Source organism: Symphalangus syndactylus, chromosome 24 (assembly GCF_028878055.3).
Source record: "Symphalangus syndactylus isolate Jambi chromosome 24, NHGRI_mSymSyn1-v2.1_pri, whole genome shotgun sequence".
Lineage (NCBI taxonomy): Eukaryota > Metazoa > Chordata > Mammalia > Primates > Hylobatidae > Symphalangus > Symphalangus syndactylus.
Window position 1 is genome coordinate 59,288,529 of NC_072446.2, and position 16,506 is coordinate 59,305,034.

The window sequence follows — 16,506 nt, forward strand, 5'->3', positions numbered from 1 at the left end:
ATAACTTTTAACAAAAGAAGTGCTATTACAGCAGCAATACGCTGCCCAGTCTTCAGGGAGGAGCTCATGGTGCTTTCAGCAGATAATCGAAGCCCTGCCATAAATAGCTCTTTCTTGCTATTTCCTCAATGTTTGTTTCCATGAAATAGCCAAGAAAGGGAACTCAAAAGCCCGTACACTGAAAATGAGGTGTCCTGCAGATGTAAAGACCCATTAACTAGGTCATTATTAATAATTTCTACAGCACTATAAATGTTTTATTCAAAAGGATCACTGGCCACTTTTGTAGTAGTCATCCCAAGGACAAGTGCTCACAGAATTGGCTAAAGTCGAGTGAAGTCACCATTGGCTGGGTGTCGGACAGCAGGGAGAGTAGAATCGCCTCCTGCCATGTTATTCATTCCAGGATCCAAGAGACTGAGGGGAAGAAGGACTTAAGGTAGGAACATGGGAGCGTATAAGAGAACAAGACCTTCCTGATTTGATCTCTTTTGCCTAGTGCGCACCCAGACATTAAGAATAACATTTGTCAAGAAACAGAGAGAGAGAGAAAGAGAGTTTTCATTGTTATGCAAAGTATTAGTAACATGCCTTGCAGACCATTTCAGAAAAAAACTGTGGAGAAAAACAAGAGTGTTCTAGAAGGAAAAGATGCTCAAGATATACTTTTAATTCACTAGAAAGAAGTCTAGTTCTTCAAACATTTCAAAATGTTTTAAAACCCTCTCATTTTAAAATTTAATTTTACTACCATTTATTACATACAACTGTGTACTGTGTAGTGTGCTGGGTGATTTTGCATACAGTATCTAACTTAATCCTCACAATTATCCCAAAGTTAGTTACCTACCAAAGGCATTACGCATTTTTTAGATAAGTGAATTGGGAAGCAAGTGGTTAGATGAACATAGTCCCACAAACAAAAGAAGCCTGAGCCGTCGTTCCTCACAATGTGGAAAAATTCCTGAGGTTCTGAGACCTATAATGATCCCCACTTCATGTATTCCACTGACATTTACATAATGTAAGGAAACCAGTAAAACATAGCCTATTCAAATTACTCGTATTTATTATAGGATTACTTAACAAAGTTATATCCAACATAAAATCACGCAATCTCATAATCTATCCAGAATAAACTTCTCATTGGCATGCATCCCCCACCCATGTATACTTTTTTGGAGGATGGTATGGTTCAGCTGTGTCCCCACCCAAAATCTCAGCTTGAATTGTAATAATCCCCACGTATCAAGGGCGGGACTAGGTGGAGATAATTGAATCATGGAGGCAGTTTCCTCCATACTGTTCTTGTGATAGTGAGTGAGTTCTCACTAGCTCATGAGATCTGATGGTTTTATAAGGCTTTTATAAGGGACTTCCCCCTTTGTTCGGCTCTCATTCTCTCTCCTGCTGCCATGTGAAAAAGGACATGTTTGCTTCCCCTTCCACCATGATTGTAAATTTCCTGAGGCCTCCCCAGCCATGTGAAACTGTGAGTCAGTTAAACCTTTTTTCTTTATATATTATCCAGCCTCAGGTATGCCTTTATTAACAGCGTGAGAACAGACTAATACAAAGGAGTAAAAGCCACAGTACCTCAGTGTCCAGATGGGCACCTGTTGTGGTCTATGGAGGCATTCTGTCTTCACTGTGCTTTGGATCTTGCACAAGACTCTTTTCAGAGTGAGGTTCAAAATTTCTAACCAGAGACTTGGACTTCTAGCATCAAGAAAGCAGAGGGACAGAATACACTTCTGTCCTCATAGCAAGTGTCATCAAGCTATGGAAACTCAAGGTGCTTACACTGTGGTGAGAAACTCTCTTTTGGAGATTGCTTCCCCCAGAGATATTGTTACATGAGCTTTGGAGAAGACAAACATCCAAACCATATCACCATCCTTGCTAAGATGGTGATTCTTGCTAAGATGGTGATATGGTTTGATGTTTGTCCCCTCCAAATCTCATGTTTAAATGTAATCCACAATGTTGGAGGTGGGGCGTGGTGGGGGGTGTTTGGGTCATGGGGGTGGATTATTCATGAATGGCTTGGTGTCCTCCCCAAGGTAATGAGTGAGTTCTGGCTGTATTTGTTTGTGTGAGAGCTGGTTGTTTTAAAAAGCCTGGCACCTCCTCCCCTCTCCTCTCTCTTGCTCCCTCTCTGGCTGTATGACATGCTTGCCCTCCTTTCCCTTTCCACCTGAGTACTAGCTTCTTAAGGCCTCACCAGAAGCCAAGCAGATGCTTCCTATACAGCCTGCAGAACCAGGAGCCAAAAACACCTCTTTACTTTATAAATTATCCAGTCTCCGATATTTCTTTATAGCACTACAAAATGGACTAACACAGAAAATTGGTACCAAGGAGTCTGGCATTGCTATAAAAATACCTGAAAATGTGGAAGTGGCTTTGGAACAGGGTAACAGGCAGAGGTTGGTACAGTTTGGAGGGCTCAGATGAAGACGGGAAGATGAGAGAAAGTTTAGAACTTCTTAGATACTGGTTAAATAGTCGTGACCAAAATGCAGATAGAAATATGGACAACGAGGGCCAAACTGACAAGGTCTCCGAAGGAAATTAGGAACTTAGTGGGAACTGGAGCAAAGGGCATCTGTGTTACATCCCAGCAAAGAACTTGGCTGCATTTTGTCCATGTCTTAGGGATTTGTGGAAGAGTAAACTTAAAAATGATGACCTAGGGGGTACATGGCAGAAGACATCACTAAGCAGCAAAGCATTCAAGATATGGCATGGCTGCCATATCTACCAACCTGCAATCAGAGATGGAAGCAAAACAATGACTTAAAGTTGGAACTTATAATTAAAAGGAAAGTAGAACATAGAAATTTGGAATATTTGCAGCCTGGCCATGTCTTAAAGAAGGAACAAGCATTTTCAGGAAAGGAATCCAAGCAGGCTGGGAAGCAACCCTTGCTAGAGTGAATTGCATGACTAAAAGGGAGTCAAATGCTAATAGTCAAGACAACAGGCAAAAAGTCTTGAAGGCATTTCAGGAAGCTTTGAGGCAGCCCTTCCCATCACAGGCCCAGAGGCCTAGGAGGAAAACAGAATGGTTTCAGAGGCCTGGCCCAGGCTACTGCTGCGTTGTGCCACCTCAGGATGCTGCTGCCTGCACTTGGCTCTTCCAGATCCAGCTGCAGCTCAGAAGGCTCCAGATACAGCTTGGGCTGTTGCTCCAGAAGGCACGAGCTGTAAGCCTTAGTGGCTTCTATGCGGTATTAAGCTTACAGGTACACAGCAAAAGAGTGAAGGAAGCTTGGGAGATTCTACCTGGATTTTAAAGGATTTACTAGAAAGCCTGGGTGGTCAGGTAGAAGCCTGCTGCAGGAGTACAAGAGCCCCACAGAGAAACTCTACTAGGGCAGTGCTGAGAGGAAATATGGGGTTGGAGCTCCCACACAGAGTCCTTACTGGAGAACTGCCTAGTGGAGCTGTGGGAATGGGGCCACACCCTCCAGACCCCAGAGTGATAGAGCCAACAGCAGCTTGCACCTCGAGCCTGAGAAAGCCACAGGCACTCAACTTCAACCCATGAAATCATCCATGGGGGCTACACCCTGCAAAACCACAGGGATGGAGCTGCTCAAGGCCTTGAGAGCCCACCCCTTGCACCAGTGTGCCTTGGATACAGGACATGGAGTCAAGGATTATTTTGGAGCTTTAAGGTTTAAAGTCTGCCCTACTGAGTTTTAAACTTGTGTAGGGTCTGCGGCCCTCTTGTTTTGGCCTATTTCTCCCTCTTAGAATGGGAATCTTTACCAAATGCCTGTATCACCATTGTAGCTTGGAAGTAAATAATTTTTTTTAATGTTACATAGATGGGAGGAATGTGGCCTGAGTATAAGATGAGACTTTGGGCTTTGGACTTTGAGTTAATATTGGGATGAGTTAAAATTTGGGGAGACTGTTCAGAAGGGATTATTGTATTTTCCAATGTGAGAAGAACATGAGATTCTGGGCGCCAGTGGGTGTATTAGTCAGGTTCTCTAAAAAGACAGAACTAACAGGGTATATGTGTATATGAAGGGGAGTTTACTAGGAGAATTGACACACATGATCACAAAGTGAAGTCCCACAATAAGCCATCTACAAGCTGAGGAGCAAGAAAGCCAGTTTGAGTCCCAAAACCTCAAAAGTAGGGAAGCCGACAGTGCAGTCTTCAGTCTGTGGCCAATGGCCCAAGAGGCCCTGGCAGACCACTTGTGTAAGTCCAAGAGTTCAAAAGCTGAAGATCTTGGAGCCCAACATTCAAGGGCAGGAAGCATCCAGCACAAGAGAAAGATGAAAGCCGGAATATTCAGCTAGTCTAGTCCTTCCATGTTCCTCTGCCTGTTTTTACCCTAGCCATGCTGGCAGCTGGTTAGATGGTGCCCACCCAGACTGAAGGTGGGTCTGCCTCTCTCAGTCCACTGACTCAAATGTTAATCTCCTTTGGCAACACTCTCACAGACACACCCAGGAACAATACTTTGCACCCTTCAATCCAATCAAATTGACACTCAATATTAACCATCATAGTGGGCAAGAGAAAGGATTTGGGAATGTTGGCTTGGCTGGGTCTTATTGGAGGGCTTTAAATTTGACCATTTACAGAAAGATATGTTAAGGAGGATTTTAACCCCAGATCTTTAGGGCCAACAGACCCCTCACTTCTGAAAATGTTCTGGCATTCGGGTTCCAGTCCTGTCCTGGTCTTCTTGGTTCCAAAGGGAGATTTGTTGGTTTTGGGTATTGTTAGAGGTCAAAGCTTTTTGTATTGTGCATGCCTAGGCAACAGGACTTGCAGTTTTGGTCTCTGTTATACTTAAAAGACAACTCAACATTTTGTTATCGACAGAGTAGGTCCGGTTTGGGCTGGTCCTGCATTTATAGTCAGAACCTTATCTAAGTATACACAGCTAGAAAACGGCAGCCAAGTTATTTCAAAGCTCCAAGATGCCCTGGGATCTTTTATCATCACTTCACTTTTCTGAGCCACCAGTGCCACCCAACGCATTTCCTTTCAACATGATTTCATTTTGTTGCCAACTATCATGTGCCATGCCCTGACTCCTCTCACTTCTGATCAGTTTCTTTACTTGCCTCATCCTGCCCTGGCAATGCCTTGCAAGGGCTCTGCTGTAGGCAAAGTCTACCACTTGCCCCAAGCTGGCTCATGAAACCTACCTGCCTTTCCTCCCCACATCCACTGCCCTGCATTTGTTCTTTATTCTTCTATAGGTAGATGTCTTACTTCCCATACTCTGTGAGGTCAGAGATGGAGGATTAAATGTCTTCTTTCTCTCCCACAAGGAGGCAGTACAAGCTGCATAGTAAAACTTAAGCCCTTCCTACACGAAATTAACTATCTTTAGACTAAAAGATAAACAGTAGCAGCGCCCTTGTTCTGTTTGATCTTGGCTAAAACAGAATGAGTTTGCGTAGCTGGGGACTCTCCACAATGGAGCCGGGTCACAGGTACTCAAGTGGCCAGGCCCAACTACCTGGTACATGATTAATAAACTAGAGCAAAGACTTGGGCTTCTTAAAATATGTAAGTATTTAATATAGATAAATAGAGAGATATATAGAGATATATCATTTAGCTTGGGATATCAAGGAAGCCTACAAGTTAGGGTTAGACTAAAATTCTTTTTATGTTAACAGTTGACAACCTTTTAGAGGTGCGAAGATGCCCTTTCTCTTAGTGGGAAAGAGAGAAAAAGAATTCACCAAATGGAAAGGGGTCCCAAAGGCCTCATTGCCTACGAACTCTCACCCTGGCACCACTCTGCCCCCTTTTCTCTGGGTAGACCTCAGTGGAGAATCAAGACAGTGCTGTGATAGGGTTGGGAAAGTACTGATAGGAATGTTGCAATCCTGTTGTTTAATTTGGAGAGAGTTGCTCTATCTCCTATGTACTCTAGCCTTTTGTTTATTTCTTTTTCTGTAAGATGAGTACAGGGAACTAAAATCAGTGTTTCTCAATCTTTAATGTGCACAGGAATCCCCTGAGTTATTGTTAAAAATGCATATTTTGACACAGAAGGCATGCAGTGGGCAGAGATTCTGCCTGCTAACCAGCTCACAGGTGAGGACCAGCTGCTGCTGCCGCTGGTCCAGGGTTGGCCATTTGCATTTTTAGAGGACAGATGCGTGTTTAAAGTCCTGCAAGTGCTTGCTTTCTTTTAATGCAGATAGGCCCCAGGAGATATAAATCAGTCAATGACCTTCCAACTCCTGGATGAGCTCGGTTTTGATGGGTTGGAGCTGACTGAGTTAAGGAGGGAGTTCTGCCCTGGAAGCCCCGTGCATGGGGAGTGAAGCTGTGTGCCTAAGGCCAGGTGGGAGCAATGGGGGTGCTGGGCATCTCAGGTGTTCTGGGTGTTTCTGGAATGGAAAGGCCAGGAAGTGAGAGGCAGATAGAAGCAGAAGTAGGATAAATACTTCTTAGTCTAAAATTGTGTCGAGAGCCCTAGATGCTACTTGAAACCTCTTTGGAATAAAGTAAAATAGAAACAAATAAACATTGGTATTTTGTTTTATTGTGTTTTGCATTTCGGTACCACTTTACTTGACTGACCTACATAAGAATTTGGTAAAAAGATATTCATCCAAAATCACAGTTGACAGAGCTAAAAAATGACCCTGGGACAAGTCTGTGGCTTACCCTAAATGCCCTCTTCTGCTCTCTTCTTCATGCTTAGGGGATGTCCAGATCACAGAGAACTGAAAAACAAGCTTCATTCCTAACTCCCCGACACTTTTATTCTCGAAGGTGAAAAATGTTTAAGAAGAAACTCAGAAATTGTGACATTAAGTAGAGTACAGGCATTTTAATTATATGCAAACAAAGAAAAACTCATGACTACATCAAAAGAATTATATTAATAACACAAAATCAAAGCATATTTCCAGTTAAATATAGAAAAACTTGTGGGCCCATCAGGACCACAAAACCTGCATCCTCCTCAGATTTCTTGATATATCACACTTGACTAGAGGAATTTGCACAGGAAGAGGAAATTCAAAGTTGAAATAGAAGTAGAGAAAATAACCTACAGACTTTTTTGTTTTTTTTTTTTTGCTGGGTCTTTTGATGACTTTAAGCTTGAATAATATCCAGCAAGGATACATATTAAGGGAAAACTATTCCATTAAAAATATTTCCATAAACTACCTTCCCCTATTAAATATACACATACTTCTTTAAAATTGGGGGACAAGTAAATTGATCATTTAGAAGGCAAGTTATTCAACTGAAATCATTTTTGAGATTTTTCTAAATGACAAATCAGAGACATCATCCAAACATCTATGGGTCCAAAAACTCTTCTTCCCCCAACAGCTTCACCTCCAAAAGGCATCAAATATTAAAGGTAACAAAAATACTAGAATACTCTTTGATAATACAGCCCTTTTATTAATAATTCAATTGGCCAGAGAGACAAATGAGTAGAAAACATCATGTCTAAAGGGAAGACCTATGACCCACCTATTTTATATATGAGAAATCAAAGAGCTGGGAAGAATCACTACTTAGAAATAACTACACATACATGATCTGTTATATGCATCCCCCTGTAAGAGGAGATTCTCAAGGTTGAAAAAATAATTTTCTGGTCTCGATTTACCCATTTGAGCTCAATATTTCCCCGCTCTAGCTCGTGGGAAGACCAGGCCAGCAGGAAACAAGACTTGAGTTGAAAATCCTCTTTCATCTGCCACCTCCAACTCCTAAGCCCTCGCTCTTCTGTAAGGTAACATATTCTTAAAACATCAGTCCGAAATTACAGACATGCATTTTTTGGTCACTTTTGCTCTTTTCTTTATTTTTGGTGTTTTCTTTCTATTTGCAGTTTTAACTAACTCATTACTCGCAGAAGAAGTCAATATCCTGGAAAAAAACAAAAACAAAAAAAAAATTGAAGCTAAATAGCCTAGGCTAAAAAACAGATGTAGATTCTGTATTTAAAATCATATCTAATCAGAGAAACTTGGATTTAAAGTAAGTAAAGTTTGACCCCCCCAAAATATGAAATATTTACCACTTTAAGTGAAAAACTACTTACAGTGAAGGTCCTCAAATGAACCTTTAATTTACAGTTATCTGACAGATTTCAGCTTAATGCTAAGAAGTGATGACAAGTGAGTACCATTTAGGATGGGCAGTGTTTGAAGCACAGCAATTTGCTCCAGAAGAATCACTTCAAAACAAGCACTTTGCAAAGTAGCTCAGAAAGCATCTTTTATTTCTGTCCTGAGTTTACAGGACCCCAGGGCATTAGGAAGAGTATAACTTTATTTCATACATAAATGGAATCCATTTACCACAAAAATAAGACATTCAAAGATTGTTCTAGAATATTTTGATTTGATCAAAAACGTGAGAATATTTTTCTCAGCCTATCTTTAGTGAAAACCATCTGTAAGAGTCAGTTAGTACTGACTTTGGTTTCTTTATTTGTTACATAGACTGCTTTGCAAGATAACTTGCATCTAAAACAAAAGAGGTACTGTATTGTATACTTGAAATTTGCTAAGAGGGCAGATCTTAATGTTTTCACACACACACACACACACACACACACACACACAAAGGTAACTATGTGAGGTGATGTATATGTTAACTAGCTTGAATGTGATGATCATTTCACAATGTATATCAAAACATAATGTATGCATTAAATGTATGCAATTTTTATTTGTCAATTATAACCCAATAAAGCTGAGAAATGTAGAAAAAAGATGAGACGAAAAATAGTAAACTGAAATAAAACAAAAGGGTGTGGTAGAGAGAAAGTTTACTTATCTTTCAATGTTGACAGTAGTTATAAATGGTCCCGCAAACCTCATTATCTCAGAAAAGTCGCCATTGAAAGTTGGAGGCTTTGTTCTATACAACTTGTAAGTTGCATGATGCATTTTTAACACCAGCCTACATTGCCCCAAGATCTGAGTCTTTGTCTAGTCACTTTTGAGATGCTTACCGTGGTGGGAACTTCCTTGGTAGCTTCCTGGTACACACGCTGCTCCTTGACCAAGTTGCTGGGGAAATAACCCACAACTCCCATCTCGTCCTGGCCATCACCATAAACCTAAGTGCCCAGAAGAATAGCAATCAGGAAAAAGCTGATGCTGAGTGTCTTCTGAGAAACTCACAGGCATCCTCTTTGCTGATGCTGATGGTGAAAATCATAGCTGCCAATACCTCCCTTTCACTCTGGGGTCCAGGGGGCTCTGCGGCAAATCCAAAGTTTACTTGGAGCACTAAGTTAACCCGCAGGAATTGTGCATCTACTGTTTAGTGGCTCAGTCTTATTTCACTACTTTAGCATGACTTTATTTTATGCAGTCTTGTGAGTTGCCTAAAATCTTTTTTGAACTCATAAATAAATATATAAAGACAGTACATTTTTTAAAAGTACTGTAGACACTTATTTTAAATGATGCAAATTTCTCAGTTTTCAACAATTCAAATGAACAGACTTAAATGGCTTTAAATTTAATCCTTCATTAATTTAGAACTCACCTTTAGTGTTGCAGTGAGGATAAAAAATCATCCCTGCTTCATCCCTCCCCAGGGACCACCCCTGTATATTTTAACTGAAGAACGCTGATTCTTTTGAATTAATTAGGGTGCAAAGTTTCCTAAAAGAATATTGATACTTAGACTCGCTGCCAACACACATGCCTTCTACTTGGCAGATCTTCTCAGATGTTTTCGGATAAGATTCAAATTCTTTGGGATGTTTAAGCCCCCATGTATTTGACTCTTTTTTGCCAAAATATCACATTAACCTACATTTGGTTTTGTTATGAAATTGATCTTTCTTTCTTTAAAATGCAATAGCAAATATACCTGAATTTTTGCATTTCCATCTACAATCGCTACATGGTTCTTAACAACTAGTATTAAGCATTAAAATAGGTTGAAGGCAGGTAATCAAGGAAAAGTTAAGAGCAATATGTGTCAATAGGTGTTTAAATTATCTCATCTTACACTGCCAGCCCAAAATTCTCCAGCTCCATTTTCTTTTACCAGCTTTGAGTACACATAGATCTGCTGCCCTTTTTTAACGTTAATGAATCTACAGTCCGGAGCATTATAATCTTGTTGAGCTCTAGCCAGAGAAATAGTATCTGGAAGAAAAAAAAATTTAAATGATTACATTTTAGGCTCCGGAATTTTATAACAGTAAAAGGCAACGTATATTAGAAAATCTAGAAAATCAGAGTAACTGACAATTCCCAGTTTACAGCTGGTATCTATCCAAGAGAAAGAAGATAGCCAAGATATTAAAGCTGCAACAAAACTCAGCCAAGTGAATTCTCCGTAGTAAGACACCAAACATGCAGACCAGAAGAAACAAAGCTGATAAGATACAGATTGGAGAAGATTCACTTCAAAGTACAATTCGATTTTATGCTATTAGTGGATATATTTTCAGTTATGTAATAGAAAGATAACGAAAAGCATAAAAAAGTCCTTACAGACACACTCATCATCTGCACAGAGCTTCTTGGAAGCTAGATGGTCCATAAATATTCCATGCACAGCACATACAGCCACAAGACCTGGGAGGAAAAGTAACAATATTCTTGCCATCTTCCTTTTTTGTCTTTTAACTTGAACTCTGATTGGAAGCAGGGACTGACTTCAGTGGTTCCTGCCTTTTATGTGAAAGCCAGACCTCTGGGTAAATACCCTGGCCAATTAGAAGGGCCTACCAGCCCTCTGTTTTCATAACAGGCTACTCGGCTTCAGGGGCTATTTAGCGTCTGATTTTCCAAACAGAGTCAAACTCTGTGTCTTTCTACACACAGATAATATCCAAAATGGTCCACTATTGTTAAAGGCGCTTTAGCAGTGGTCTATTGTATCAATCAGTAGGGCTTTGTCGAGAGGACTATGAGAATTTCAAACCATTTTTAGTTTTAATTCACCCCTAATTTTCTTTCAGCTTATGAGCAAAGACATACTAGCTGTAGGCATTTGTTGAAAATGTGAGATCTATAGCACGAATAATTTGATTTAAACACATTCAATTAATAAATCTGGATTTACATAATAGATAAATGAAGGATTCTTAACGTTTACAAACCTTTCATGATAGGATTCTCAGAAGGCATGTCTGTCCCAGGCCAGAGATGAATTCTAACATACTAGTTGATGCCACATTTAGACCCTACCAGTGGGGAAAGAGATGGGTGGGTTGGGAAAAATAGGTCAATCTTTCCCCTACCTCTTCTCTCTAAGACTTTTGCAATTCAGTCTCAAATGCTCAAGGGTGACAGGTCAAAGAGAAGAGAGTGAAGTTACAAGTTTATGTTACCCGGAACTTCCTGCTTCTGAGCATGTTTCCCATGGCGAGAGGAGCACTCCTAGAGGCACCAAAGTGGAACTGCCAGTCCCTAGCTCCATCTGTTCAGCAAATATTTACTGAGCACTTACTGTGCCAGGTATTGTTCTGGGCACTAAAGATATTGCAGTAAATTAAAAAGAAAGATTTTGGCCCCAAGTGTTGCTTTCTATTAGGAGAGACAGACAGTAAGTTACTGCTTTTTATAGGGTGTTTGAGGCTGGCATCTCTCCCATCAGGTGGCCCTTCCCCTGTTCTTATCCATTGCTTCTAGAATAGAGATCCCTGTCAGGATGCCCTCTCCACCTTGGTTGATGATGTGACTTCAGAGCAGTGCCTTCTCCCCCAACCCCAAAGTCGTAACCTCATAAAACGAGGGACAAGAATTTAACTTACTAAATAATTTTGTGCAAAACAATTTTCCAAGGGGTAAATTGTTAAGCAAAATATAATAAAAAGGTTTTTTGTTTTGGGTGTGTGTGTGTGTGATAGAGTTGTATTGCTTTGAGTGCATCTGTGTGTGTACGTAAAAGAGTTTTGGTGTGGGTATGTGTGGCTGTGTGTGTGTGTGTCTGTGTGTGTATGTGTGTGTGACCTTCATGGGAGGATCTTTTATATAGCTGGTCTTGATTGGAAAGTTTGTTTTATTCAATACCTTCATTATAGACAAGGAAACTGAGGCACAGCAAATGCCAGAGTGGTCTTTTTTTTTTTTTTTTTGAGATAGAGTATTGCTCTGTCACCCAGGATGGAGTGCACTGGCGCAATCTCGGCTCACTGCACCCTCCGCCGCCAGGGTTCAAGCAATTCTGCTGCCTCAGCCTCCTGAGTAGCTGGGATGGCAGGTGTGCACCACCACGCCCAGCTAATTTTTGTATTTGTAGTAGAGACGGGGTTTCACCATTTTGGCCAGCCTGGTCTCAAACTCCTGACCTCAAGTGATCCGCCTTCCTCAGCCTCCCAGAATGCTGGGATTACAGGCATGAGCCACTGCACCTGTCCTAAAGTGGTCTTTTTGAACCATCCTATCTAAAGGTTACCAGAGGGATCATGGTTCAATGCTATTTCAATTCATCATTGTCAACTTAGAATTGGCAAATTAGAATAAATCATTTATTTCCTGTTTCACATCAAGGCAAGATTGAATTCAATATTATTTTTGAACACAGAATGCCTTTCCAATTTTTCCCCTGTAATCAATCTAAAGGTCTAAATTTCTGGGAAAACTAAAGCATTGATTAAATCTTCTTAATCCTGATTGCACAGCTGTTTTATGGACTGTTCCAGTCTCAAACCAGCCCTCAGCATAGGAGAGTTAAAAGACAATTGTCATTTAAGAGGCACTTGAAGAAATGGGGACTGCAAAAACTCCCCATTGGGGAGCATATACAGACTCCCAAAAGCAGAATAAAATGATTAAAAACGAAAAGCAAAATGTGACATTCAAGCTATCACAACTTAGAAAATCAGGCTAATGCTAACTTGAAGCCATTATTGGACATTTGAAGGTGAAGAAATAAAGTAATGAGATAACCAAGCCTTCTGAGTGCAGCCTGGGAAAGCTGGTGGTGTTCTGGCATTCTAAAGTGGCAGAGGCAGGACAGAAGCTAGAGGCTTCTTGGTAAAATTGCATGAAAATAGGAATTTGAACTTGCAATAATTGAGCGAGTAGCTGTGTCTGGCAGTTATGCCGAAGACACTGGGGCCTCTGGGGGTTCAGTAAGGGTTCTGGCCCCAGTTTTCATACTCATTCCTCTAGATTTTCAGATGTATTCTCCAAACATTTAATCCCTAAATGACATTTTTCCCCTTCAGTTCCTAAATTAGATTCTCTGTCTGGAGTTCTTAAATGGAGGCCATGGCTCCTTTAGGAATCTGAGCATGGGATGGTCAACTGCAGGCAGCCTCCTTGTCATGGCCTACAAGCTCCTGTAGGATCAGGCCCCTCTACCTCTGGGATTTCTCCTCTTGCTCTCTCCTCCACTCACTCTGTTCCTCCCATACCAGTTCTCTCTATCTTTTGAAAACACTAAACTCATTTCTGCTTCAGGTGCTCCGAACTTACTGCCTAGGATGCTTTTCCCCAGATACTAGCATTCAGGTTCCTGGCCAAGATGCCTCCACAGACAGAACAATTTAAAGAGCCACTTCAAACCTTCCTCCACCCAATCCTTGTATCACGTGGCTGCAGTACACTGTCCTAAGGCACGTATCATAGCTGGCATGCCTGCTTTATTTACTTAGTTTGTCTTCCAACCAACACTATAATGAAAGCTCCACAAGGCAGGCATCTTTGCTTTCTTGTTCCTCACTCTGTCATTAGCACCCAGAAAGATACTTGGTGTGCATTAAACAGGTATTCACTGAATGAATGCACAATTGCTCTGAAATTGTATGCATGGAGGTGTGTGTGTGTTGTATGTGTGGGTGGGTGTGTGTGTGTATGCATGTATTTTTCCCCTGGGCAAAGTCCCTGGCTTTAAAAACAGATTGATAACACCTCTAAGAGTCATTGAATAAATCCTCAGGGTAGAAACTCTGGGGTCTTGCAACTTGCCACCAAAACATGGTCCTCAGACCAGTAACTTTAACATCACTTTATAGAAATGAAGTTTCTCAGACCTCACCCCCGACACACAATCTAAATCTACATTTTCACGAGATACTCAAGTCACTTGTATGCACATTAACATTTGAGAAATACTGTTTCCAGGCAAGTAAAATACCGTAATTTTAGCTCACATTCTTCATAAGGTCTTGGCTGGATACATTTTCAAGGGAAAACAAATGCTTGTTAAATACTCAAACAGAAGATACTATAAGGCTTAAAGTTTAAAATGGAGTTTTGAGTTTCTTGCAACTGAGGTAGGAGACCAGCAGAACTTGTTTTCTGGCCACAACCCTGCTGACCAGAACAGGATCTGGTCCAGGCAGTAAAAAGTGAAGAAACCAGCAGGGACAAGGAGATGTGAAGAAAAGCGATCCTCAGCTGTCTTCATTGTTCATTAGCATAAGCCACTCCCATAATGCCATGACAGTTACAAATGCCATGGCAACAACCTGGAAATTACCGCCCCTTTCCATGGCAATGACCCAGAAGTTACCACCCCTTTCCTAGAAAGATCTAAATAATCTGCTCCTCAATTTGTATTGAGGCTCCCCTTAATTTGCATGTAACTGAAAGTGAGTTTAACTGGGTATAAATGCAGTTGCCAAGAGCCAATACTTTGCCAACTCTGGGCACACCGTGTATGAATTAGCCCTGCTCTGCAAGGGGCAATACTATTTACCAAAAGACTGTCGTTTAACACCACCAGCTCACCCTTGAATTCTTTCCTGGGTGAAGCCCCAAGTTTGAGGCTTGCCTGCCCTGCATCACAGCCATTTCCAGAATTAACGTTATCCTCTATTTATCAATATACTACTTTTGAAAAACACCATTTCAGTCAATGATCTATGATACCCTACTTCATGGAAGTAGAAGCCTGCTTTGTTAGTTCTTAACCTTGGGTGACAATGGAATCACCCTGGGTGGGGGGAGGTTATAAAAATATTGATGACTAGGTTTCATCCCTGGAGACTAATTGATCTGGGGTGTAGATTGAGCATGGGTGTTTGAAAATGGCTCCCAGATGATTCTAATATGCAGCTAAAGTTAAGAACCACTATATTAAATAACATCTACTCCCTTCAATCATTCCTCAAAACTCACACTCCCAAAGATGGGTGAGATAGGGAAGGTCAAAAGATCTTAGTTTCATCAAATCTTCTTTAAAGCATTGCTGTCTCCTTTTTCCTTTCCCCTGCTCCCTGTTGAAGCCTTATAGAGTTTGATTGCACAGGAAAGATTTGGGAAAATAAGCAAATATAATATATTGAAGTTAATGGGACTGGTGGAGAAGTGATTTATGCACAGGGGAAGGGGGAGAGCCAGGATGAACTCAGTGCTGTTAAGACTGCGGAGACATTCTTAGACATTCATAGTTTTTAACATAACTGTGTAGATATATCCAGAGGTAGACAGACTATCTCTATATAAAATTCACATCATGAAAGACAAGGAGAAGCTGAGGAATCAGCAGGAGGCTAAAGAAACATGACAACTACATGCAACACAATCCTGTATTGGATTCTTGAGCCATTATTGGAATATAAACAAAACTTGGATTAGATGATAATATGGGATTATTTCATGTTTTGTTTGAGATAGGGTCTCACTCTGTTGCCCGGACTGGAGTATAGTGGCATTATCACACATAATGGTAACAACCTCCTGGGCTCAAGTAATCCTCCTGCCTCAGCCTCCCCGGTAGTTGGGACTTCAGGCACACACCACCACATCCAGCTTATTTTTTTACTTTTTGTAGATACAAGGTCTCACTGTTGCCCCAGCTGGTCTTACATGACCCTCCCATCTCAGCCTCCCAAACCGCTGGGATTACAGGCATGAGCCATCGCACCCAGCCACATTCCCTGGTTTTGATGGTCATATTGTGGTTATGTGGGAGGGTGGTCTTGTACTTAAGAACACACATTGAAGTATCGGAATAATGGGGTATCAGGTCAATGTAACCACAACCTCAAATAGCCCAGAAGCCTAGAAGCATTAATGATTAATTTGAAGTCTTTATCAGAGTTCTGTGTACTATTTCTGCAACTTTTACATAAATTAGAAATTTTATCAAACTAACTTATCTCTTCTGCTTGAAATCTAACAGAACATATGCCCAGACATGTATGTAAATTTTCATAGCCACTTTCTTAATAGCCTCAAATTGGAGAACCCAAATGCCCATTCATTGGTGGAACTGCTGATATAGGCAACAATAGATACATTTTCAAAGCATTCCAGACAGGGCGAACTGTTGGGACAGAAAGCAGATCAGTAGTTGACTAGGGCCAAGGGTAGGGGCGGTAGACTGCAAACGGGTAGAAGGGAAATTTTGGGGGTGATGGAATGCTCTGTACTGATTATTACGTGACTATATACAATTGCTCAAACTCACCAAATGGAACACTTACATGGGTGAACTTGACTGTACGTAAATTCTAACCCCCTTTAAAAAAAGTCTCTAAAATAGTTCCCCATTTCACTCAGAGTATAAGCAAATCCTTAAGAAGACCTACACGACCCCTCTTACTATTC

General features: G+C 41.0%; 1 protein-coding gene across 2 annotated transcripts; it reads right to left on the reverse strand.

Annotated features, from left to right (window-relative positions):
- Positions 1-6,808: 6,808 nt before the first annotated feature.
- OTOR (otoraplin) lies at positions 6,809-11,188 on the reverse strand. 2 transcript variants are annotated; one of them, XM_063633991.1, is made up of 5 exons: positions 11,103-11,188; positions 10,492-10,575; positions 10,001-10,140; positions 8,988-9,095; positions 6,809-7,894 (listed from the first exon to the last, which is right to left on the reverse strand). In XM_063633991.1, exons 1-5 carry the CDS (start codon positions 11,128-11,130, stop codon positions 7,871-7,873), a joined length of 384 nt encoding a protein of 127 aa, XP_063490061.1. In that variant the 5' UTR covers positions 11,131-11,188; the 3' UTR covers positions 6,809-7,870. The 2 variants fall into 2 exon arrangements, with proteins under 2 accessions (XP_063490061.1, XP_055122772.2); XM_055266797.2 differs by lacking the exon at positions 11,103-11,188 and having other exon boundaries at positions 10,492-10,606.
- Between the last annotated feature and the right edge of the window lie 5,318 nt (positions 11,189-16,506).